The 26,709-nt window shown below is 34.8% G+C and overlaps 4 protein-coding genes across 5 annotated transcripts in view; 3 read left to right on the top strand and 1 right to left on the bottom strand.

The window, feature by feature from the left end:
* The window catches only part of mib1 (E3 ubiquitin-protein ligase mind bomb 1), a 350,938-nt gene that overhangs the window by 218,777 nt on the left and 105,452 nt on the right, over positions 1 to 26,709 (bottom strand). The window lies entirely within an intron of this gene.
* On the top strand, positions 365 to 1,082 carry LOC145733651 (uncharacterized). The gene is made up of 2 exons (XM_081986569.1): positions 365 to 544; positions 663 to 1,082. The coding sequence occupies exons 1-2, from the start codon at positions 365 to 367 to the stop codon at positions 1,080 to 1,082; spliced, it is 600 nt and encodes a 199-aa protein (XP_081842695.1).
* Positions 11,328 to 13,685, top strand: LOC145733466 (uncharacterized). Of its 2 annotated transcripts, none has more exons than XM_081986303.1 (5): positions 11,328 to 11,476; positions 12,464 to 12,679; positions 12,728 to 12,952; positions 13,009 to 13,183; positions 13,236 to 13,685. In XM_081986303.1, the coding sequence occupies exons 2-5, from the start codon at positions 12,506 to 12,508 to the stop codon at positions 13,406 to 13,408; spliced, it is 747 nt and encodes a 248-aa protein (XP_081842429.1). In that variant the 5' UTR covers positions 11,328 to 11,476; positions 12,464 to 12,505; the 3' UTR covers positions 13,409 to 13,685. The 2 variants fall into 2 exon arrangements, with proteins under 2 accessions (XP_081842429.1, XP_081842428.1); XM_081986302.1 differs by having other exon boundaries at positions 11,332 to 11,476; positions 12,499 to 12,679.
* Positions 16,423 to 17,619, top strand: LOC145733465 (uncharacterized). The gene is made up of 4 exons (XM_081986301.1): positions 16,423 to 16,654; positions 16,711 to 16,935; positions 16,992 to 17,163; positions 17,223 to 17,619. Exons 1-4 carry the CDS (start codon positions 16,484 to 16,486, stop codon positions 17,384 to 17,386), a joined length of 732 nt encoding a protein of 243 aa, XP_081842427.1. The 5' UTR covers positions 16,423 to 16,483; the 3' UTR covers positions 17,387 to 17,619.

Here is a 26,709-nt window from a genome sequence, read left to right as displayed (position 1 = left end):
GGTACTCTCGTATTACTGATAGTTGTTATTGATTGTTGTTGGCATGGTGGATTCACTTAAAATTTATTGTGCCCTGGAAGTGTTGCTATGGCACAAAACAAACGTCAATCAGTTGTTATCAAACGGTGAGTCCAGAAAAATCGTATTTTTTGAAAATGAACATTGAAGAGGCCGCCCAAGAGGCCATCTGCTAGCCTTCTTCCAGAAAAATCTCGCGAGGCTTACAAAAAAACAGTTTCTTGTTTACCAAAAATGGTGCGTTGAACAGAATGCAGAGAATTTTACGGATGAAAAGGTGCTCCTGGCTTACTTCCTGCAGAAGTCTAAGAAGCTCAAGGCATCTTCTCTATGGAGCCAATATTCCATGATCAAAGACACGATAATATCTGAAGCAAACGTCGACATCAGCAAATACAGTAAACTCCAGGCATTTCTAAAGAAACAGAATGACCATTATAAGCCGAAGAAGTCCAAGACATTGGATTTCGACCATATAAGAGATTTTCTTCAAAATGCTCCAGATGAACAATATCTAGCCCAAAAGGTAAGATTATTTTCTTTACTTTGAATATTTTCCTGATAGTACTACTAAAAATAACACCATTGATTATTTTTGTCTACAAAACTACAAAATGTACTGACAGGAGACAATTTTGTTGCAGGTGGTGCTGATTATGGGAGTCGCTGGAGCATGTCGAGGAAAGGAGCTCTGCCAGCTAGACTGCAACGATGTCTCGGCTTCTTTACTTGCCGACTCTGGATCAACCATAGATGTGTTGAAAAGACATGGTGGCTGGAAAAGCAGTTCTGTTGCTGAAGGTTATGTTGAAAATTCATTGTATCAAAAGAAGAATGTTGCCGATCAAATATTCACCAATGTCTTCTCCGATGTTGATATGGCATCAGCATCAACCATAGAAAGATCAATTTCGGAAAATGAGACAACGGCAACGGCGACTGCTACGTATGTGCAGAATATGTTTACTACTAAAAATGTTGCTTCCAATTGTCCACCCTTCGTTAGCCTTGCAAACTGCACCAAAGTCAATATAAATGTAAATATTTATAATAATAAGAACTAGATTTAAGGTATGTTTATGTTAATTATCCTTTTTCGTCCTTACACTTTAACAAATAAATAAAATTTTAATAAAATCATTGTTTAATTTGGAAGAATTTACTTTAAATCCCCCAGGGATTAAAAGTGCACTTTTAATCCCTGGGGTGCATAAAGTTTTTTTTTCCTGAAGATTCAAGAAGTAATTTTTACATCTATTTTCTGTTGTCTTTCTCGTAAATGTGACACTAAAACAGTCAAAAATCACATCATCAGAGCAAGTAAAATCGGACCACCCAGCATCAAATAAGTGCTAATAACACAGTTGGAGAGTGTTTACACCGCTTGATTTATATTCCACACCAGGACGAACATGATTAATAACCCATCTAGATCGACGCCATAGGCCAGAAAGATATAAATAAGTGACCTATCAGCTACGGTTGTCACGTGCGTTCCGAGATATTCGGAAAGTTTTTTTGGATCAGGGATGCGATATTGTATAAAGAAGCCGGAATCGAAACGCCATTTCGATTTCGTTCCTCGTGCGCACGACAAAGTAAATGGATCTGAAGTACGTGCGTGGACTTTTGGGACACACATTGTCTTTTTTCCTGGAGGGTTCTTATCGAATATATCTCGCCTATAATCGGGTTGCTATAAAATCTGTATTTTCTATTCGAAGTTAGGCCCCACGCGTCATTGTGTATTGGCTATACGTTTGTTAGGCCTGTAAATTTCTTTCAGGAAATAAAAACGACACGTGACATCTAAAGGAAATATTACTTTGGAGACAAGTTGCACATGAGACTAGAATATAAAGTAAAAATTGCTTGCTGCCCCAACGCTTAATAATGATCAATATTAAAGTTGAAACATTATACAATACACGTTAGAGAAATAATTAACAATAAATGCAACTACATGTGCACATAGTTGCTCAACTCCATTTTGAGTTAATATTAACGACTTAATTTCCAGTGCTCCTATTAAGTTCCTACTTAGTCCAAGGGATGGCACACAACTGACACTCTTTCCGGCTTAATGAGTAACGCAAACTGCTGCTTTATCCTTTTTAAACAGGAGTCGCATTAAAAGTCTTCCCTGCCGCACACTCGGGTAATCAACCCTTGAAATAAAGCCGACAGCTATAATTGGCCAACTTTTAAGTGAAAATTACGCAACACAAATATTTGGTTTTGAGCCGGAAACCGTCGTTTTGTCACTAATTTAATAAATTCTGATACACACGAATTTATTTATTGTATAGGCATAAAAGAGTACTCAAAAGTCAAATAGTTTGTTCTCTTTAATCTATTTAATGTAGGTATTTTAAAAATTTCTCTAATAAGGCATCTATAGGGTGTGGTAAAATTTACCCATCCAAGTTTTTCTGAGATATAAAAGTTCAGGGCAAAAAATTTAAGTTTATTTTATCAAAACTCTTAATAAAAACATGTAAAATTATTTACGAAAAACAGCATCGTTGTCTTTAATGCTTCTATCGTCTGTGGGCGATTAATGTAGACTTTACTTTTCAAGTATCCCCATAGGAAAAAATCTGGTGCCGTCAAATCAGGGGAATGAGGCGGCCACTCAATATCTCCATTTATTGATATCAGCTTGGTAGGAAAAACGTCTCTAAGATGAGCGACCGTTTCACGAGCTGTATGACATGTAGCGCCATCCTGCTGAAACCAGAAGTTTTGTAGGCAATGTTCTTCCAACTGTGGTTGCAGAAATTCACGTATCATTGTTCGATATCGTTCTCCATTAACAGTAACTGCATCGCCCCTGGCATCTTCAAAAAAGAGGTCCATTGATTCGATCTGAACATATTGCACAGAAAACGACCTTTCGATCAAACTGCATGTTCTCTTGAATAAGGCGCGGGTCTTCTATTCCCCAAAACTGATCATTTTGTCTGTCAACACGACCAGAAAGGCAAAAATTTGCCTCATTGCTCATTACCATCACCGGAGATCGCGACCTAGGAATACGCAACGACAGAGGAAAACGACTTATACAGTTCCGGAAGAAGAATTCGGAATTACAAATACTTGGTACATGCTGCTCGGTACACGTAACGTAAAACTTAAAAAGACGAAACAACCAAACGAAAACCTCACGAATATAACAATATTTAATAATCTCTCCGAAACCATTAAAGAACTAACCCAGAAGTCTTCTTCTTCTTATTCATATTTAAAATTTCGCGATCTGTTAGTTTTGCAGGATCCTCTGGATCAGTTCCTGGGAGGTGGACTGCCAGCTGTCCTTCCATCTCATAGGTGGTCTTCCGGGTACTCTTTTCCCTATTGGTTTCCTTTCAAGTGCGATGCGTCGCAGTCTTCCCTCTTCCATTCTTCTCACGTGAGCGTACCAATATCTTTTTCTTTGTCTCCCCCATCTTACGATGTCTTGCACCCCATATTGTTGCCTAATGTCAGTGTTCCTAATTCGGTCTATTCTTGTTTTTCCCATTATAGTCCTGAGCAGTTTCATTTCGGCTACTCGAAGCATTCTTTTCGTTTTGTTGGTTTCTTCTCTGGTTTCTATTCCGTATGTCATGATTGACCTGATACAAGTCTTATAGATCCTGACCTTGCTATGCTTTCGCATGTATTCGTTCGCCCATATTATCTGCCTTAAGCAGTCCGACCTGGAAGACGCTTTGTTGATCTGGCTTCTTAGGTCCTTCACTGTCTTCACATCATACAACGTTTACTATACATATACTACATACAAGATCGACCGAAGTGGAAGAGACACGAAGAAGTCTATGTCCAAAAACGGATGGTAGAAGACTGAAGAAGAGAGAAGAACATTGTGTTAGGCATGTGAAAAATGTAAAATAATCTAGCAGCTCTAAAATACCATCGCTAAAAGCGAAAGCGTTATTTTCCTGTAATTACTTATACTCAATTGAGAAATCCAGATTCGATGCACCGGACCTGCATCCGAAGCCGTCGTCAATTATCACCTCCTCGAAAGGTAGAGAAAGAGCGTTAGGGTTTTACGATGGCGCATTTAGTTTTATTGAACGCGATTAGCCGAGTTTATGGTGACACTTGTATGAAATGTCCAGGATCCATTTTATTGTCAGCCGGAATTTAATTTGCTGGAATTTAATGTACTTCTTTTATTACCGGGTCAAAATTATTTTGTAGCCGAGGTTTACGACTCGAACGAGGATGATTCCACTACCGAACTGTTGATATTGGTCGAGATTCGATAAACCACTGAAATTACTACGAATCGTCTCAAATCCGAATATATTTCTTGTTTATTTCTTGAGAAAGTCTTTTTTTCTTGTCAGTCGGTCACGAGTAGTTTAATGAAATGGATTTGCTATAACGAGGGTAACCTCCGTGGTCGTTAGGTAGCCATTATCGAAAATTATCGACCATTTCCTTAAGTGGGGGTCACAACTTATTATGAAGCGGTTTATTTATGAACTCTTTACGCTGATAAAACTCGGACTATTCCAGAGAAAGATTAGGTGAATTGGTGCTAATGGAGAAAGAGAAGATTGGAAAACCCTTTATGTTTCACCTATACATTATGAACAAATAATACCTTGAAAACGGTGTAGATTATAGTGTTCAAAACAACCTCAGGGCATTATAGGCGGGCGTTATTATAACGCCCTGAAAAGTTTTTTAATATTAGCAATAGGATTTTTTATCTTCCTTGCCATAAAAACTACGTATTTTCTATTCTAGGATGCTCTTGCCTTTTAGCTCTACATTTTCGTTACTTTTTTTAATATTTTCCAAAATTTCGTCCAGCTTTTGCAATTTTCACTGACTGACAGGACTATCATTCAGGTAAAATAAACACTAACCAACATACCGGTAAAGGTATACCTTACTTTTTACAATCCCAGAAACAGTAAATAATTGCTGAATTAGGTCAACACATTGTATGCACCGCAGGCGTTAGGGAGAGTATAATGTCCATCATACATTATGTTCTCTCTAACGCCCTTGGTACATAAATAGCTATAATAAATACACTGAACTTAAAATTGCAAACTTCATTTACCTAAAACGGGACACAAATATCAAAAGTAATTTTGCTTTTAAAATCCATCACTTCATTCGAACAATGTGGAACTGCACAAAGCGGGTTCTTGAGGGGATTGCCGGACGGCAGAAAACGCAATTTGAATAAATTATCACTGTCATAGGTGTCTCGTTGCGAGGTTCATCGTCATTTTTAAATTAAAAAAAGTGGATTCGAACGCCGCAGGCCGAGCTTTCATTTTAATAAACGGAACGGTGGATGTAATTTAGGACAATGGATGTGTAAAGACGAGAGGGAATATTGTTGTGTGCTTTTTTTTTGAATATACAAAGTACCAGACGCAATTTCCATTACAGTTAATCATATTCATAAGAAAAATCCATAGGAAATTCTGTCTTAAAATTCATTAACATTATACAGAGTGTCCCACGACGAAAGACATCGATTCATATTGGAAAAAGTATAAATAGGAGAGTTTTGAAAATTTGGCAGGATACTGATGTGGGCATGCCCAATCTAACTAAAATATTTTCAAGATGGTTGCACTTCCGTTTATACCGGAAGGCGATCACAACTTTCTTATTTTAAATAGAACACCCTATACAGGGTGGTCCAGTTTTAAGTGTCAATATAAAAAATATAAAAAATCGTTTTATAGTTTAAAACTGAACATCCAAGACTTGTGAAAGTCCAAATTTGTACTGAATAGTCTAAAAACTTTTTTACTACTAGGAATGGTCTTATGATTCACTTTCTCAGACCGTCATCCTGGTTGAGTGTCTGAAACTGGCATTCAAGAACTAAAAAAAGTCCGGAAATCAAGACAAAGATTGTATTGTGCATGAAACTCATTTTTTACTACTAAAAATAGTATAAAAGTTGACTTGTAATGCTAGAACGGACCTTACTAGGACTAAAGAGAGTCCAAAAGTATATTTTCATAAGACTTTAATTGGTGTACAACTCAATTTTCTGGACTGGACAACAAGTCTAGAAGTAAATTAAATTTTCGGACATTTTATTTCTAAAAATTAGTTCTCAAGACTATTATTGTAGCATTTGGTACCAAAATTTTTTACTTTTATTACTGAAGAAACTTGACTTTTGGAAATAGTCTTAAACTCAATTTTTCAGTCTTAAAAAGCACTAAAAACAGTCTGAATTTCTTAGAGATGCTACAATTTATTGCACCTATGAGTGTAGAAGTCAATTTAATAGTGAAGAAGCTTGAAATAACATTTTCAAGATTATGGTCAGTGGACAAACTGGCTTTTAGGCCTGATAAGTCAAAAACTTTGTAAAGATAGTCTTGAAACTCGATTTGAGGCACTGAAAACAGCCTTAAAATACTAAAAACAGTCTAGTTTATTAAGAAATACCCGAATTTTTAGCACTGAGGTGTCTAGAAGTCGATTTAATAGTGACAAAGCTTGGAATGCTATTTTAAGTCTATGAAGAATGTAAAAATTGTTTTTTAAGTTTGCTATGTCAATAACTTGGTGAAGATAGTCTTGAAACTCGATTTTCCAAGCTGAAAGCATTTTTGAAGCACTAAAAATAGTCCAGAATTCGAAGAAAACTAAAAGCAAAGTAAAAAGCACGAAAAGTTCGTTTTCAAGACAATTTTCATGAATCTAATGTCAATGTCATGCATCTAAGACTATTTTTAAGACTAAAATATTGAAATTTGTCTTCAAATTATGAAAACTTACTTCAAATGCAAATTTTAAGCTTCTAATGTCACTTTTCATTAGTTCAGTCACATTTTGGGGTTCAAGTCAATTTTTAAGGTTCAAATGTATGAATTTGTAGTAATAATAAATTCTTGAAAAAGTAGTTTTTATGTCTACAAGTCAATTTTAGTATTAAAGTCTCTCGATTTGCATGAAAACTGGTTACAAACACAATTTTTAAGCTTCTGAAATTTTTATCTTTTCTAATTCAATTTTCAAAACTAAAGTCTTTTAGTTTGTCTGGAAACTATGAAAACTGGCTACAATAATATTTTTTAAACTTCTTAAGTGAATTTTCCGTTTCCAAGACCATTTTTAAGTTGGGTTAGGTTAGTTTTGGGTCTTTGACCGTAATAACGTGTAATAAAGTGCTTGTTCCAAATTTGATCAATATTGTTCCAACGGTCTGACAGTTATGACAAAAAAAAACGATTTTTTAAACAGAAATTTGAAGGACTGTATTTTCCTTAGGAAGCACTTTTCTTTTCAGTAAAATGGCATAATGAATGTCAACTTATTTTTTAATTGGCTATGGATGGCTACCCTCAGTTTAATAAAACGATCCTTTATTTACAATAACCCAAAGTTTCATTGCAAAATGAAATACGGTTTTGACAGAGTACAAAAATATGTTGAGTGTTGCAACTGTCACTTTTTTGAAAAAACATCAAATATTTCGAAAACGACTAGAGATAGGCATAGGGTATTGTACACAAAAGTTGGTCAGAATTTTGTGAGGAATCCAAATATGTAATAATATATAGGGTATTCTATTTAAAATAAGAAAGTTGTGATCGACTTCCGGTATAAACGGAAGTGCAACCATCTTGAAAATATTTTAGTTAGATTGGGCATTAGTATCCTGCCAAATTTTCAAAACTCTCCTATTTATACTTTTTCAATATCAATCGATGTCTTTCGTCGTGGGACACCCTGTATAGAGTTTTGATACAAGTTTTTCCTATAAAAACAGGCTGGTTAACCTCTGGGGTTCTCTTCTCTCAGATTAATCGTTTACCTTATTTCAAGTTTAAAATTTTGGGAAGCGCTAGAAAATAATCGATACTCAAATTGGGCGGTCGATAAAATACGTTTGAGAACATCTGGTTTATAAACACCCTTAAAAAAATATTATTATTTTAATAAAATCCTGATCGATGTTTTATTTCTAACTTTCTCAATTCGATACCAAAACGTCGACGTGCTAAAATCGCCAATCAAGAAATTAGCTCTAACAGGTCAGAGAAAATTAAGTTAGGTTAGCCAGAAGGCCGCAAGTAGCAGTCTAATAAACAGAGTTAAGGGTCCTCGATACACTCGAACAAGATATTTGACGCCATCTGGATGCTTTACTAAACCTAGTCTATATAGGGTTTATATGGCCTGTACCAGAGTGGTCAAAGTTTCAAATTGCTTTGGGCATGGGTTATGCCCTGCCACAAGACAAAGGGTTTATTAATTTAATTGAGGCGGTACGTTCGGAGCATAATTAATATTGTTGTGGATTGGAGTTTTGCCTTGAGGCGATTTAAATTGGATTCCTTTTGTATGTTCCAGAGAAAACCTGAACCACACTTTACAAAAATATAGAGTTAATAGTAGGCCGAGTAATAACACCGCAAAATCCTTCAAGCTGCCAGACTGGAAAAGCTGATTGCATAAATTGCAGCATATATGCAATTTGCTTTATACATTATCCAAATAGGAGCCTATCTATCTAGTGCCAATGAATCGATAAGCTTGATCCTATATTGTTCACTCAGGCTGAGAATGGTGTGTTAACACTTCGCTTGATACAAGACGATCACAATTTCCAACTTAGTTTCCTTAACCATAACAATTCTTCAGCACGTAAATAACTGCAAGTTCAAAACAAAAAAAAGAGGTCTAATCCAAGAAAGAAAGGTCACAACGTGTCACTTAAGGGCGCGTTAAAATCCTCTCATTTCACGGTGCTACCAAGAGGGGAAAGATTTGTGGCCACAGATCGGCAAATGTTAAGGATTTTAAATCCAGCATCGTAAATCTGGCAACGATATGGAACTGTCAAGGGAGAACTTCTACGTAAAAACTGTTTGATAAAAACGTTCCTTCGCTATCTTTCACGGTTGCGCAATTTCTGTTTTTATCGAAAACATTTTCGTTTCGGTGTGTTTTGTATTTGTTTTAGTGAAATTCCCTTAAAAGCTTCTACTTCCGAACAAAAGTCTTTCAGACACCAAGAAGAACGTCATATTTAGTTAATCATAAAGTAAAAGTAAATTTTATAGGTGAGAGTATGAAATAAAACTGAAAATAGATATTTGACAAATGTGGAAAGTTATAGCACAGTTTTCTGCACCAAAATACGTATTGGTAATAATTGTTAAAAAAAACTGTTCTGATACTAATAAATTTGATAGAAGTAACCCTTTTATAATGCTTACAAATTAACATTTAGTTCAAAATGTTACACTGTGTGTAAAACTGCCCAACCATTCATTTAAATTTATTATTAAATTTAACAAATGAACAATTTCATGTACTATTGTTACCAGTTAACAAAATGAGATTATTTAATTTATACAAATAGGCTGCAATTTGGCTTTTTATTCACAATAATACAGTTTTTAGCATGGTTTATAAACATATAATTTTAGTTAATAATACAGTATAATGTATACAGGGTGGTCCAGTTTTAAACGTCAATAATTTACCACTTAATAGCCCATCAAAAGATAAGATGACATGCATTATGTAATTTTCCTGAAAAGCGCCCACTAAAGAAGATACAGCCATCCAAATTTCATTTTGACTTGTCTGAAACTGCATTTCAAGCACTAAAAACAGTCCGGAAATCAAAACAACGATTATCACTAATTTTTTACTACTAAAAATAGTCTAAAAGTACTTTTGAGACTAGATATTACTTTACTAAGAGTAAAGAAAGCCTAAAACTGTATTTTCAGTACTTTAGTTGGTGTACAACTCAGTTTTCCTGACTGAATTAAGTGTAGAAATCAATGAAACACTCGAAACAGTCCAAATTAAATTTTTGGGACTAATTCATTTCTAAAAATTAGCTTTCAAGACTAATATCGTAGCATTTAGTGCCATACTTTTTTACTTTCATTATTGAAAAGTCTGAAACTTGACTTTTAGTATTATAGATAGTTTAAACACGATTTTTCAGTCTTAAAAGCACTAAAAACGGTTTGAAATTCTTAGAAACGTTCCAATTTATTGCACCGATGAGTGTAAAAGTCAAATCAACAGTGAAGAGGCTTGAAATGACATTGTCAAGACTATGGACAGGTTACAAACTTGCTTTAAATCCTGATTAGTCAAAAATTTTGGGAAGATAGTGTTGAAACTCGATTTTCCAAGCTGAAAGCAGTTTTGAAGCACTAAAAAATAGTCCAGAGTTTTAAGGAAATGAAAAAAAAAGAAAAAAAAATACTTGAAAAGATAGTCTTGAAGTCAACTTGTATGAACTTCAAGACTAAAATATTGAAGTTTGTGTTCAAATTATGAGAACTTATTTCAAATGTAAATTTTAAGCTTCTGATGTCACTTTTTAGTGTCCAAGTTAATTTTCAAAGTTTTAATGTGTAAATTTGTAGTCAAAAAATCTAGAAAAAGTAGTTTTTCATGTCTACAAGTCAACTTTCAATATGTCCGGAAACTATGAAACTGGTTACAAAGACAATTTTTAAGCCTCTCAAGACAATTTCCATTGTTTCAAAGTCAATTTATTGGTTTCTGTTCATTTTCAGCACTAAAGTTTTCCAATTTGTGCGGAAACTATGAAAACTAGCTACAAAGAAATTTTTTAAGCTTCTTAAGTCAATTTTCACCGTTTTCAAGACAATTTTTAAGTTGAGTTGGATTGGGTTTGGGTCTTTGAACGTCACTCAAGAAAGAGATACTTTCTTTTTCAACTTGAACAAAGAAATTAAAGGAAAACGGTCAATTTGAAAAATATCTAGTGACGTAGAAAATAAGGCGGAAAAATGAACAGATTTTTGAAAATGACATCGTACATGTCTGCTTATCTTTTGATGGGCTATCAAGTGGTAAGTTATTGACATTTAAAACTGGACCACCCTGTATAAATAATATTAAATCGAGTTTTTTTAAAGCTCTATGAGGTAAAGTTTCTCTCTACGTGACAGCTGTCAAATGACATTTCAACTATTTAATGACGTCACAACTGCCAAATAACTATCCATAAACATCTAAAGTGCGTTTTTGTAGCGTTTTGCTCAAGCTGTAACAGAATAACTCTAGTTGGATTTTACAGCTCCATTTATGGAATTTTTGACAGTTGCGCTATAAGTGACAGCAACTATCTTAACCAAAAAGATTATTTTAAACTTTTTTAATCCATTTTAATTTAAACTGAACCACCAAACATCTAACTAAAAGTCAGTTTCCTTAACCAATCAATTAATTTAACAACTACCGCCTGAAAATGACAACTTAAGCCTTTCTTAAACGGCCGCCGTGTAGCCGTATAACATTAACAGATTACCCATTATTATCTTGGGAGGAAGTCTGGGCAAACGAGGAAAACCCAGTTAGTATTCAAACAACAGCAGCCAGCCACGTACTAATGACCTTAAGCATTGGAAATACCGTTCGTTCGTCAGTACCACTGCGAATTTGCGAGCATCAGGTAAGAAAAACAATTTATTTACTTTACTGTTCGATAATATGCTTAAACACTAAAATTATGTATCAGTTATCTTAAAGTATACTTATTAAATTCATATTGCATTTTAGAATTAACGAGCAAGTGATTAGCAGGCAGTTAGCTTAACAAAGTAACCGCTTTAATTATTATTAACTGCTTTAAGTTCGTTTAGGTATATGAATAACAGAATACACGTCACGTCTACTTATAGACTGGTATACAAATTAGTTGTTAATACATTAAAATGATAATGCAACAAAAACTGCAGTGTATTGCCTGAATTTACATTTGTGCAAATTTCAAGTATGTCACTCTCTAGTAAGTTGGAAAGGACAAATTCAATCCTTATGGTAAATCCATATGTGCAGCATTTTCCTAAATCGTTTATGATGGATCAACAAAAAGCTGATGGTAAAAACATCCTTGATCAATCAGTGTTGCTATTTACGGAAACGCTGCACATGGGTATTTAGCACAAGTGTTACATATTCATTCTTTCACAATTTGTTCAATTTTTAGACCAACTGTATAGAGAAATAAATGCATTGCATGGAATCAGTAAATTATCAAGGTGAAAACAATAAGTAAAATCAAGTCGAGAGTAGTAAATATTGAATACTTGTGTTTCCAACAAAGATGCCCCAAAAGGGCACTTTGCTCTGTTGTTAGATATATTTCAATTTAAAGTCACAAGGTTTCTTATGTTAATAAATAATGCAGAGACAAAAAATGCAAATGATGACGTAAATGCCACATAAGATGACTTGAATCATACATATACAAAAATCTGCAACAGAATATGAAGAATATTTTATAATATCCCTGGATTTCAATTTGAATTAACTTGTCTCATCGGAATGTTATAATAAAGTGCAACGACGATGTTATGCAATCTAAACGTTCTAGTTTCTTCATTTTCTTGAGAAAACGATCATTAAACTATACCTAAAACAACATATAAAATTACAGTCATAGAAGCACAATGAGAAACTTGGTTGTTACAGACCAGAAATGCAGCATATGTACACATTCCTGCTCCTTTTGACGATAATAGCTTTCACTGAATCCATTGTGAAATTAGAAATATCTAATAGAGAACCAGGTCCAATATGGGTGGGAATCAAAGGTAACACAGGTCATCCTCATTTAGAAAACGGTGGAATAAGTTTGGAACAGGGACAATTGGTATACTATCAGTCGGTGCAACATCCCAAAAAAACAGCATAAAATTAGTTTGTAGTTAATGCACCGAACAATTGGTCTGGACAAATATGGCCTAGGACTTGGTGTGATCCAAACTCCAAGCAATGTGAAACTGGTGCCTGTCGGGAAGATGTTAAGTGTCAAGGAAAGTTTGGAACTCCTCCAATGACCGTTGTTGATATCACTTTGAAAGGTTATAAAGGTTTGGATTATTATGACATTTCAATGAATGATGGAATGAATCTCAGGGCAGGCGTGAGCACATGTGAGTTTTACAATAATTACTGCCCTACCCAGATAAATTTTTTCAGATTGAACCAGTGAACGGAGAGGGAACTGGCGACAAGTCAAGCTGCAAGACATTAGAATGTCTGATAAACATCAATGCACAGTGTCCTGAAGATTTAAGAATGTATTACAGAGGACAAATCATAGCATGCCATTCTATGTGCAGCAAATACGATACCGATGTGTATTGTTGCAGAGGTAAAGTGTTACATAGTTGAAATAACTGATTACCAAATAGGACTGATCCTAGGGGATCACGATCGTCCAGAAACTTGCAACAGCACGACTTGGCCTAAAGACTTTCCCACGAACTTTTATAAGAAAAATTGTCCTGACGCTTACTCCTACACTTTTGATCCTAATAAGGAATCCTACACTTGCATTTCTTCACACTATCGAATTCATTTTGGAGCTAGTTATTAAGGGTACAAAAGAACGAGAAATAGTGCTCTCTGTATTGGAGAAAGTCTCCAACCTCTATAATTTGTATTATTCCAATAAATGATAGCGATTATTATACAAATCAATTCAGGTTACTCTACGATATGTTACTAAATCAAATTTTCATTAAGTAAATACAAAAACAGTGGAAGCGGTTTATATGGACAATGTATGATTTATCAAAAATAGTACATTTAGGTGCGTATGTTGTTAATTTCCATTATTAAAGCTGTAAATTAAACATTTTAATTCAAATTCATATGAGGAAATTTTGTTTCAATTTATTAGCATTTCCGATACGCTTGAGCTGATGGTCAGTTTTGAAAGTTTGTATTACATATCATGGAAAAATACATATGACAGAACTCTATAAAATGAATTTTCGGTTTTGTCACAATCATACTTCACGTGATCGCTGTCAACAGCTATAATTATTACTGAATTTCAATTACGACAGATTCAATCGTTCGAAAAGGCGAAGAGGTGAGCATTTAATTGAATTGGATAGGAGATGGCGGCAGCAAAACAAAAAGCAAAATAAAGGAAATCCTAAATGCGCAATTTATCCTGCCCCGGCCACCCGATCGCGGATTTATTGCCTCTTTATGGAGTTCTCAGTGCCGCCATTCGAATTCAATTAGATATAGGGGGTTATAAGCTGGCCGCGCCCCATATATTTTGGTATTGCACGGACTTGCAAAATCTCGGGTAAAACACCAAATTTAGTTAGTAAATTCTGTTTAAAATTGTTAGGAAGTCGTCAAAAAAAATATTGAAACAAAGGTAAAAATAGGCAATTTAAATTAACTTCAAATTAAGCATCCAAATATCCAAAAGTATCATGAAATAAAACATTGCGAAAAGCATTTTTTTTAATATATCTATATAGAGTATCATTTAATAATTAGCTTCATCATTTCTTCTTAGAAAAAGAAAGAGAGTTTCTTATGTTACTTTTGATTCGTTTAAAAGATATATCGTATAATAGATAACAATGTTATTGTTAATAATCACATTACATGAAAAACTAACAAATTTATAGCCAGATATAAGAAAAACAACAACATAAATTAACTACTTAGTCGAACTGTAGGTTATCAATTTCACTTCCTTTTGCTAATAAGTGTTATTATTATTATTAATATTAATAGTACCACTTAGGATATTATGTACTTTGGACTTATACAGGGTGGTCCAGTTTTAAATGTCAATAATTCACCAATCCATAGCCAATTAAAAAATAAGTTGACATTCATTATGCCATTTTACTGAAAAGTGCTTCCTAAGGAAAATACAGTCCTTCAAATTTCTGTTTAAAAAATCGTTTTTTTTTGTCATAACTGTCAAACCGTTGCGTTGGAGCAATATTGATCAAATTTGGAACAAGCACTTTATTACACGTTATTACGGTCAAAGACCCAAAACTAACCTAACCCAACTTAAAAATTGTCTTGGAAACGGAAAATTCACTTAAGAAGTTTAAAAAATATTATTGTAGCCAGTTTTCATAGTTTCCAGGCAAACTAAAAGACTTTAGTTTTGAAAATTGAATTAGAAAAGATACAAATTTCAGAAGCTTAAAAATTGTGTTTGTAACCAGTTTAATACTAAAAATTGACTTGTAGACATTTTCGTCTTGAAAATAGTCTTAGATGCAGGACATTGACATTAGATTCATGAAATTTGTCTTGAAAACGAACTTTTCGTGCTTTTTACTTTGCTTCATTTTCTTCGAATTCTGGACTATTTTTAGTGCTTCAAAACTGCTTTCAGCTTGGAAAATCGAGTTTCAAGACTATCTTCACCAAGTTATTGATATAGCAAACTTAAAAAACATTTTTTACATTCTTCATAGACTTCCAAGGCATTCCAAGCTTTGTCACTATTAAATCGACTTCTAGACACCTCAGTGCTAAAAATTCGGGTATTTCTTAATAAACTAGACTGTTTTTAGTGTTTTAAGGCTGTTTTCAGTGCCTCAAATCGAGTTTCAAGACTATCTTTACAAAGTTTTTAACTTATCAGGCCTAAAAGCCAGTGTGTCCACTGACCATAGTCTTGAAAATGTTATTTCAAGCTTCTTCACTATTAAATTGACTTCTACACTCATAGGTGCAATAAATTGTAGCATCTCTAAGAAATTCAGACTGTTTTTAGTGCTTTTTAAGACTGAAAAATCGAGTTTAAGACTATTTCCAAAAGTCAAGTTTCTTCAGTAATAAAAGTAAAAAATGTTGGTAACAAATGCTACAATAATAGTCTTGAGAACTAATTTTTAGAAATAAAATGTCCAAAAATTTAATTTACTTCTAGACTTGTTGTCCAGTCCAGAAAATTGAGTTGTACACCAATTAAAGTCTTGAAAATATACTTTTGGACTCTCTTTAGTCTTAGTAAGGCCCGTTCCAGCATTAAAAGTCAATTTTTATATTATTTTTAGTAGTAAAAAATGAGTTTCATGCACAATACAATCTTTGTCTTGATTTCCGGACTTTTTTTAGTTCTTGAATGCCAGTTTCAGACACTCAACCAGGATGGCAGTCTGAGAAAGCGAATCATAAGACCATTCCTAGTAGTAAAAAGCAAGTTTTTAGACTATTCAGTACAAATTTGGACTTTCACAAGTCTTGAATGTTCAGTTTTAAACTATAAAACAATTTTTTAAATTGAAATTTGGAGGACTGTATCTTCCTTAGGAAACGTTTTTCAGAAAAAATGAAATAATGCAAGTCAACTTACTTTTTGATTAGCTATCAAATGGTGAATTATTGACACTTAAAACTGGACCACCCTGTATATATATGGATGACCTGCTTTTAAAATTGGCAGTAAAAAAACACCTGGCGGAAAAATTCACGGTTTTTGAAATAGAAAAAGTAAACGGATAATACGTATTGTATACGTAAAAATTGCACTTTACGATAAGTGTTCAAATAATAAATGATTAACTTATCATATACTTGTAACCAGTTAGGTATAAAAAGACATACGGTTGCATTTAACTTTAGTACATCGTCAGTGAAAGCCTGTACTACTTATTCGAAGGTTGTTGCAAACATGTGTCTATTTGTCCTTTTTACCCTAGTTTTTGTGATATGGAATGCTGAAGCAAATGTAGAATTCGAAATACTAAATAAAGAGAGTGGACCTGTATGGGTGGGCATCCAGGGCAATCCAGGACACCCTCATCTAAATGGTGGTGGATTCATTTTAGACTCAGGGAGAACAGTAAGTTTAACATTTTATCGCAATTAGAAAATACCTAATATTTGTATCTTGGACAGGTTACCGTATCAGCTCCTGATAACTGGGCAGGAAGATTTTGGCCTCGAACATGGTGCGATTACAATTCTAAACATTGCCTAACTGGCGACTGTGGTAATAAGATAGAATGCAATGGAGCTGGAGGTAATCCTCCTGCTACATTACTGGAAATAACTTTAAAAGGAGCTGGAGGTCTAGACTATTACGATATCTCGTTAGTGGATGGTTTCAACATTAGAGCATTTGTAAGACTAAACATGGTAATAAATTGCTATTTGGTGACGAAGTTTTGAATTACCAGATTGAACCAGTGGGAGCTGCGTCTAGTGGACAGTACAGTTGCACCAGAGCAGGTTGTTTAGCTGATGTCAATTGGAACTGTCCTAATGAACTTCGAATTTGGAATGCTGGACAAACTATTGCTTGCGAGTCAGCTTGTCTTAAATTCAACACAGATCAGTATTGCTGCAGAAGTAAGTTTATTTATTGACCAAGTGGTCATTGAATAATCCTAATGTTGGAAACATTTTAGATAATTTTGGTACTCCTGAGACATGCAAAAGTTCTACATGGCCAGTAAACTATCCAGCCTATTTCAAAGGCCAATGTCCAGATGCTTACAGCTACGCGTACGATGACCATAAGAGTACATTTACTTGTAAAGCTTCTCGCTACAGAATCCAGTTTGGAGTCTAAACCCAATTGTTGGAACATGGTGTACTAAAACGTTTAGTTTCAAAGATACCGGATATCAATTTATTTCAAACACTTTTGCACACTGATTTGAATTTTGGCAGTAATTATTTGTAGTAGTAATACGCTCGTTTAGTTACTATTACACTGACATTATTAAGACTATCAGTGGCAAATTGCCACCCTATATACTGTCAAATTTGAATGCATGAATTCAATAGAAGTTTCTCTTAGAACGCTTGTCCTAGAGCCCCTAAATAACAAAACTAAGTTCCTAGATCCTATTTGATATTCCTGTTCTGTTTCGTATTCGATATCAGACTGTAAAAGCGGTTTTTTCTGCCCCTGAGGGATAAGAAACAAAAAAAGGACAAAACCGAGGGCATCAATTACACTATCTTTTGTACACCGGAAAAAAGTATCGTTCCGCTACTGGTCGCTTATTGATATACAGGCCGCGAACAGACTTTTTGCTTCCGAACTCCGTCTTTGGCGGCGGCGTCCAACTTTCCGAACAATAAAGAATTTCGACTTTCTGCTGCAGTTGCTTTCTCGAAAATCGTGCCGAATATTTATGAAAAAAGTTTGCAGCAGCAGCCACTAGTTTTGCTCAACTCGGTCACGTCGTAACAAAATATCTCTCGTTCAAAATAGAAAACGTCGATTTCGGAATGGAACTTTTCAAATAAGCTTAAAATATTGCCTTACAGATGTGTACCTGGGTGAGACGAAAACATTGATTAGCTGAAAATTCCGATTTAACTGTTGAATAAACTTTGACCTACTTTAACTTGTTAGCAGCACTTATTTCAATAATAACAGTTTCACGAAGTTCGAGTTGTATTTCAACCAAAAAGAACGTTTGCATCACACGACCAACATTTAATTTATTTAAAATCAACTTTCAACTAAAACGTAATATTTTGATGTCAGAAAACTGCTTTACCTCTGCCATTACTTATGGTCCATGCTGTATAAGTAAAAAATGTTTTTTAACTAATTTCCCAACATTCATAGATGAAACTGTTGTTAAACATGATTAAAAAGCTCGTTATAGGCACTGTTAATTCCAATATGAATTTACACTATTAATAATTAATTTAAACTATGTATTATCAAGTTTTAAATAACAAATAGTCGTAATACATATTCACTGTTATTTTCCATCATTAGATGTCTCATGCCCAAAAACACGATAACATAATGTACCAACCTTCAAACAAAATTGGTATGACGTCTGACATTCTAATAATATGTGGGATTGCTTTGTTTCTGTGAAAATTAGTTTTTAGATACAAAAGACAATTTTCGAGAAGGTTCTCAGTAGTTTTTAAATTCTTCTGGCCTTTCCAAACTGATTTTAGTGGTCAAAAATTCTTAGTAGATGTAGAACACTTGACAAAACTTCTGGCAATCCGCCATTTTAATTTTCGTTATAAGCACAGCAATGGCACAAAAAATATTATTTTCCTGTGATAAGTTTATAATATTTAAGACTGCTCAAACTTGCACTGAAATAAAAAGTTTCGATCACGAAAAGAAGCATAAAAGTACGCACCCAATCGGAAGTAATAAAATTTGTCATATGTCTTGCACATGTCTTTACGGAGTAGTCATGGAACATAACGACTTGTTAACGATGGTTCGTTTTCTGTAATAAAATTTTTAATATTTCGCAAAGCCAACTGGAATCACCAGGTGATTAGAAGCTTGAACAAAAGGGGAAACAGCTTTCTATACACAAAACAGTTTAAAATGTATAGTTTTATTGATTCAACTCTTTAGCTTAGTCAGTTATTACTACCAACTTATTTACTTGAAATTCCTTCATAAATTTTTAATTTATCCAAAATTATAAATGTATGTATTATTAACATCAGCAACAACCAATATTTTCGCAAGTGCATAGCCATTTTTCCAAAAAAATCATTGTAATTCAGACCATAGTGTTCCAGTTTTATTATAGTTATTTGGCAATTAGCATCCCCATACTTTAACACCCATAACAACGCATAAAATTGACAAAATGACCAAACTTAAAATAATACTTAATATAGGTAAATGCATATGTATGAAAAAATGTATTTTGAGATCATGTTAAAAATTATCATGATATACCTATATCCGTTCCTATCAGCTATACAAAGATGTCTGGATTACATTTCACTTCAGTAAATCAAAAAGTTTATACTGCTCCTTTAAAGTTTGCAAAGAGAAACATGTTTCCAGTTATCCTATTTATCCTAACCTTTATAATATGGAATGCTCAAGCAATTGTACAATTCGACATAATAAATAAAGAGAGAATACCTGTATGGGTGGACATCCAGGACAATCTGGGACACCCTCATCTAATGGAGGTGGATTCATTTTAGACAGGGAGAATGTTAAGTTTAACATTTTATAATAATTAGAAAATAATATCGGTATATTGAAGAGATTGGCATATCACCTCCTGATAACTAGGCAGGAAGATTCTGGGCCCGAACATGTGCTATTACAACGAGGTTTAGACTTTTACGATATCTCGTTAGTGGATGGTTTCAACATTACAGCATTTGTAAGACGACATATGGTAATAAACTGGTATTTGGTAAAGAAAATTTATATTACCGATGTCAACAGAAAATGTCCTAATGGACTTCAAGTTTGGAATGCTGGACAAACTATTGCTTGTCAGTCAGTTCAACTCAACACAGATCAGTATTGCTGCAGGAGTAAGTTTTACCAACTGATCATTGAATAATCCTACTGTTGGGAAGATTCGAGATAATTTCGGTACTCCTGACAAATGCAATGGTTCTACATGGCCAGCAAACTATCCAACATATTTCAAGGGTCAATGTCCAGATGCTTGACCATAAGAGTACATTTGCTTGCAAAGCTTCTCGCTATAGAATCCAGTTTGGAGCCTAAACCCAATTGTTTGACCGACTATTTCTATTAATGCACTATGATATATGAATATTAAAGAAATATACTATTTCATTTCAAGAACAGGTAGACCGAAATTTGTCATCTATGCATGATTCGAATTCTTACAAATTCTGGGCGAGATAAAAGTGTGTTCCGAACGATAAAGCCGACCACAAATCTTCGCAAAATTGTCCCTCCCATCCTCAGGAAAAAAGTGGCGCGCTACGGGACGCCGGCACCTGCACAAATCTTCTTGAATGGCCTTAATGTACCGTCTAAAACTTTGAATTTAAACTTTTTAGTTTAGCGTAAATTTAATCCCTCGGGGGTTAAATGTCGCGCGAAAAGAGAAAAGTTGCATTATCTGCCGCCGTTTTCGCCCCAAAACTATGGCCGTTTGTCTTGTAGATGTATATACCCCAAATGATTACCACTCAAGCTATTCAGCTAAATGTTTGTCAATAACCGAAATTTAAAAATCATCTAGTTAACTCGTATTGCTTAATATCTCTAGCAACCAAAATTCTACTGTTTTAATGAAAAAATCTTGATTTTTTTTGTTATGATAAAATTGTTGGATGAGCTACTAAATAACGAAAATCACCACCTGTACAAATTATACCGAGACACTTTGTACCGAAGTACTTGAAGCTCAGCCGAAGCCTCATAAGGGCCATAAACTTTCGTTTTAGCGACGTGCCCGCAAACAATAAATTTAAGCAATTATTGTTTTCACTCGGCAAACCCTGCGACAATAAATAACTCGCAGGAGAGAATGAAGACGCAATTTATGTTGTTACAACCATTGTAAAGCTCCGCCATAATATATCCTGGCGAGAAGTTGAACCACAACTATCAATAACCGCTTTTAAGTGGGCTTTATTAGGACATTAAGAAGCTTTGTTGGAAAAAACGGTGTACAAAAAACCGTTTTACTCCTGGATATGTATTCCTGAAACAACGGAAGGGAGTTGTCAAGAGAAAGGTATGCAGAATGTGACAGGAACCTGCCATTGTTAACTCCCGTTTCCTGCTTGGAAGAATTACAGGCCAGATAGCAATTGCACCTCACAGATTTCATTTTTAAAATTTTTATACCAATTAAGTTTAGTCTCAATCTAGTCTAATCAGGAATTGAGAAAGAGAATCTCCTTCTTCTTCAGTCTTCTTCCATCCGTTTTTGGACACACTTCTGTCAGTCTTGTGCTATTTGGAACCAGCTTCGACCTACTTCTTCCTTGATATAATCTATTCAGCGTCTTTGTGGCCTACTTCTACTTTTTGTTCTTTCTCTACGAACGTCAACAACCCTGATGGTTAATTCTGGCATGCACGTGCCCTACTCAGCTCCACTTTAACTCTGCGACGATTTCTGACTCTATCTCTAAAGGAAATCCCCAACATAGCACGTTCCATAGAGTGTTGTTGTCTCCAATCCGTATGTTGTCACCAGTGTCAGTGTTCTTCAGTATGTGGATGATTCAGATAGTGGTTCATATCACTCTGGTTCTGTGTGATTTCATATCTCTACAGATGGCTTTGTTTACAAATAAGTAATTTGTGCTCTCCCATTCTCTTTTCCAACTCTCGTTCTTGTTTTATCATTTGCCTGGCCGTTGTGCTAAGTTTGGAATTTCCTGTTTTTTTTTTATTTTTGAGCAGATTTTCTTAGCTGCTGTTTTTATAGATGTTATCAATTTTTCATTGAGTTGATTTACATTCATATCATTTTCGAGAGCATCATCCGATGGTAAATGTCTTGCTAGCTCGTTTTGAAATTCCTCCTGTCTCACTTCCAGTTCTTCACTTGTTGGAAAATTTTTTCAACATCTTCTTCTTGGGCATATTCACTAATGAATGTTTGCGACCACATGACTCATTTGTGTTCCGTCTCTGGCCGTATGTATTAGGCTTTCCACTGTTCGTAAGGCAGTCTTATGTTACGCAGCCAAGACATCCTCTTCCTTCCCATTCCCCTCCTCCTCCTGGCTCTACTATGTATAATTTTAGAGAAACCGCCGCATGCATGACTTATTGAGACACCCGTTACACTATTCCGATATTTTCAGGCTTACGACACACTACACAATATAACACAATGTTCAAATAGGTAATGTGTTACAAATTTAATGAGATTCGCTCTACGTCCAAATTATACCGTCTGAACTATCGAACAATCCTAATTGTATTAAGCTCTTCTCAGACATTGTAAACTAAGAAAACTGTACTGTGCTCTCGGATTATCTGTCTCGAGTATCTAACTTTTCAACAGTTCATTACGACGCGCATTCTCGTCCTCGTCATACAAAACTAAGACACTTTGCTGAAACATTACAATACCGCACAGCTTCGAAGCTTTTCTCTTAATAGATAAGCAAATGCAAACGTATTCGTATGCATAGTAACATTATTACTTTGAGAAGGATACACACATATGTATACACGTTCCTATCTTCTAAGACGGGATGTGGAAATGGGTGTATTAATTAAGAAGCCATATTGGCACAATCTCAGCTTTGTGTGTTAGTTGACTAGTATACCCTCTAATATAGCGAGCTGTAAATTACACCCTTGCTAAGTTTATTATAATATTACGTACACTTTGTATGTATATTGATTGAAATTGAGTCAACTTTGTTAACCACCAAATTTACTTCAGTAATGGTAGAAGGTATGACAAAATTATGAAAGTATCATCAGTTTCTGATGCTTTAAACAAGCCTTGTCACATTGCAAGAGAACTTATTACACTAGTTTGGCAAATATTTATTACTAATTTAAAAACAGAGTCAATTTAAAATACAGATAACGTTCCATTGGTAGAGTTGCATCGTTGCATGTTTCGTGCTTTAAAGCTCAGAGTTGCCATCAAAGAGCCTTGTGATTATAGCTTATTGCAAGGTTTAAACTAAACACTGCCTTTCAAGTCAAGTAATTGTGGAAACGCAGTTCCTTGTGATCTGATAAATTGCAATACTCGGTAAGGTAATCATTTCTCAGAAAGCAAAATCTAATGTTAACTTTGAAATTTCAAGCAGACTCATTTGTTCATTGCAAAGCTGTATAGCCTGTTGGATATAATTAATTTTTAAATGTATTTTTAATTCTGAACTGAATAATGTTTTCCATTAAATGTTTAAGATTATCTGTGATTAAAGTGTTTTTAAAAACATTTTTAGCTAGTCACTCATTTTTTGTCCAGAAAGAAATTTTTTCATTTTAATATAAAATCAGTTTGTTTCCAATGTTCTTTTTTGGTGTCTTTAGTGGTGTGGCTAGTTTTATAAAATTTACTGCCCGACATCGTTTTAAGAAATTTTTTGTCAGGCGTTTAAGCATTATCTGGTCTTGGCTGGCGCACACTTATTCCGTTTATAGACCTTAAATAACAATATTTATTACAAGCGAGGCCATCTGAACTATCAATAACAACTATTAACACGCCCTCATACAATTTATCGTTTTTGCAAAGCCGTTTTTGAACGGATTTATTGTTCCCGATGTCCAATCCACTACTTCCACTTGACGTTATGTGCATTAGATAAAGTGCTTTGTACACCCGGTTACTTCAGAAAAGATACATTTTCACCGGATATTGAATCATCTTGGAGTTACTCCATTTAAGGCGTCTTTAAAAAGTTCCAAAGGGTTTGTGGAGGCGTGTACGGATATTTATCACGTCTTTCTTCTCAGTCCCCGTTCTACTTTAATGTTAATTGTTACAATTTCTCTGCGAGAACAAAAAGGTTCATTTAGAAGTTACGTCTACGTTAAATCTACTTTTGCGTTGCCTATAGATCTTCTAGGCAAGGACATGTCGACGGCTGAAATTTCAGTCTGCCGTAAGCTCAAACTGTAAATCTCGTCTACTTTATTAGAATTTTCCAGCTTTAAGTAACGGTTTTAGGTCGTTTCTTCTTCGCCAGTGAAAAATCTACCTGTTTTTTGCCATCAGCTCTTGAGTGATCACCGCTCTAGTAAGTGCGGCAAATTTTCGCTTTATTACGTACTTATATAGGTTTAAACTGCGAACAGTTTTTGATGGTAAAGTTGTCAGTTAAATATAAGGTGTCTGAGAGTGATCGACTTACCTAAGTGATGTGAAGAATGGATTGCAGTTTAAAGTAAGGGGTACAAATGTGGTACATAAAAACTGGAGAAATTCAAATTTTGTTCCTATTTATCACGAGCGTACATGTAACTGAAAAACAAAGAATATACAGGTGTAAAAATTTAGAAATAATTGCATTTTACCGGATCGGATTTAGGTATATAACATAACCTCTATAAAACAGCAGCTAAGAAGATCTACTGAAAAACCAAGAAATTCCAAACTTAGCACAACCACCATGCAAATGATAAAACAAAGACGAGAGTTAGAAAAAAGAAAGGAAGAGCAGAAATTACATAACAAATCTGTAAAGAACGTCGGTCACGAAATTGAACAAGATCAAATTAAATCGAGGAGTACGTCAAGGGATACAGTATTGTCAAAGATATTCACTTTGCCTCTGGAAGACAAGACAAAAAGGAATATACTACGCTTTGCAGATGACATCGTCATCATTTCCAGCAACTTGAGACTGAGATTAACAAATGAGAACTAGCACAAATGTTGCATCAATTGAGTAAAGCTTCTAAATGTAGAGGATCAGATAGTTGACAATGTCAAGGGGTACGTTTATCTGAGTCGTACAATCAAACAACACTGACCAGACAGAGTGCTGATCGCTTAAGAGTGGCTCAGAGAAAAATTAGAAGAAGGACCAGAGTTGCCGACGTAATATCACGAGTGGCCGAGTTAAAGTGGAGCTGGGTAGCACATGTTGCACGCCAGAACAGTAAAAAATTAACCATCAGGGTTGTTGGCGTTCTTAGAGAAACAACAAGAAGTAGAAGTAGGCCGCAAAGACGCTGGATAGATGATATCAAGGAAGAAATAGGTCGAAGCTGATTACGGATAGCACGACCAACAGAAGTGGAACAGACCCGGAGAGACATATGTCCAAAAACGAATGGAAGAAGCAGAAGAAGAGCCATCTAGAGATTCGGGAACACAACTGTCTGTGTAAATGTGACCACGAGAAGATGCTGGAAATAATTTTTAACTTTGTGAGTTCAGTACTCACAGGTATAATTAGACTGTGATTCTATATCCGTTCAGCTAGTGGCTATTGCCTGCTTTTCCAATCTCTAAACTATTTAGGAATTAGAAGAATTACATAATCAATACAGCTGTTACAAAAGAATTATCTACACTAGAATTCAGAGAAGAGAATCCACAGGTAGAATAATATTCTTGAATAGCTAATAGCTGGAGGGCAGCTAATGTGGCAACATCAATAAACATTTAAATAATATAACATCTCTTTCGAATAAACCGTTCATTCTGAAACTTTTACCAACTCAACTGAAATTCAATAAAGTATCGGATTCAGTTACTAACGAAAAACTGCAATGATTGAACCGATGAAAACATGTAGTAAATGCATTAAGATAAGGCGTCAACAACATTCGAAACTCACCGATCTCGTAAACGATCAATTTTGCCTATCCCACCTGTACCGGCAGCAGGGTTTTCATTAGTGTCAGAAACACAACCCGGATCACTTACGCCATTAAGGACGAGGGCTCCACAACACAGAAACACTTTCCACCTAATTTTCTTAGATGCGGCCCGCCGTAATTTAGAATTTGACAGAGACCGAATGCAAATCAGGTTTCCGTCGTGTTTTGACTGCTAAACGAACACTGTTGCGTTTGTTAACAAGTTAATAGGCAGGAGAAATAAATTTTCACTGGTTCGGGCAAACATCCGGAAAGTACCTACATAAAATGGGTTTTCTGAAATTATATTAGACCCTTTTTCGTTTCGATTCCCTTGCAAGTAAAACGAGGTATTTATTTATTAAATCTGTGTTGCATAAATAATACAAACATTTCAAACGACACGTTGCTTCTAAGGTAAAGTATTAATGCTAAAAAAGGGTTCTCATTTGATAATTGTTTGTTAAGTGGATCACAAGAAAAGCAAACCTTTGGCTGGCCTAAAAATTTGAATAATCCACGCGCTGCTGCTCCGTCATAATTGCAAACACAGTGGAAATGCTTTAAGAGCGAATTTTCGCCCGCAATTAAATTAAAACTGGAGATTGGCGGATGAATCTTAATGAACGGCTTGGATACGTTGACAAATGCAAATCTTCAGACAAGTGCGACATAAAGACGTTCCCGGAATGGAACGGGTTATTGCGACGGGCAAATTTAAATAAAATTTAATGGGGCTAGTTTTTCGTGTAGCTGTTGTTTATACTGTGCACTAAATGTGTATAAATCAACTAGCCCAAATAATTATTATCAACTATTCGGCAAGCTTTCGAAACCAACATTTCGAGGTGTAATTAATGCAG

This window comes from Ips typographus, linkage group LG9 (assembly GCF_016097725.1).
Source record: "Ips typographus isolate SLU linkage group LG9, UJ_Ityp_2.0, whole genome shotgun sequence".
NCBI classification, from domain to species: Eukaryota; Metazoa; Arthropoda; class Insecta; order Coleoptera; family Curculionidae; genus Ips; species Ips typographus.
This window is presented reverse-complemented; position numbering and strand designations above follow the sequence as displayed.

Bases quoted from the DNA above. Each gene is read 5' to 3' on its own strand.
- LOC145733466 (XM_081986303.1), top strand. From the start codon at position 12,506: ATGCAGCATATGTACACATTCCTGCTCCTTTTGACGATAATAGCTTTC. The intron at 12,953-13,008 runs GTGAGCACATGT...AAATTTTTTCAG, and splicing joins GAATGAATCTCAGGGCAGGC to ATTGAACCAGTGAACGGAGA. The intron at 13,184-13,235 runs GTAAAGTGTTAC...GACTGATCCTAG, and splicing joins CGATGTGTATTGTTGCAGAG to GGGATCACGATCGTCCAGAA.
- LOC145733651 (XM_081986569.1), top strand. From the start codon at position 365: ATGATCAAAGACACGATAATATCTGAAGCAAACGTCGACATCAGCAAA. The intron at 545-662 runs GTAAGATTATTT...ATTTTGTTGCAG, and splicing joins AACAATATCTAGCCCAAAAG to GTGGTGCTGATTATGGGAGT.
- LOC145733465 (XM_081986301.1), top strand. From the start codon at position 16,484: ATGTGTCTATTTGTCCTTTTTACCCTAGTTTTTGTGATATGGAATGCT. The intron at 16,655-16,710 runs GTAAGTTTAACA...TATCTTGGACAG, and splicing joins TTTTAGACTCAGGGAGAACA to GTTACCGTATCAGCTCCTGA. The intron at 16,936-16,991 runs GTAAGACTAAAC...TTGAATTACCAG, and splicing joins GTTTCAACATTAGAGCATTT to ATTGAACCAGTGGGAGCTGC.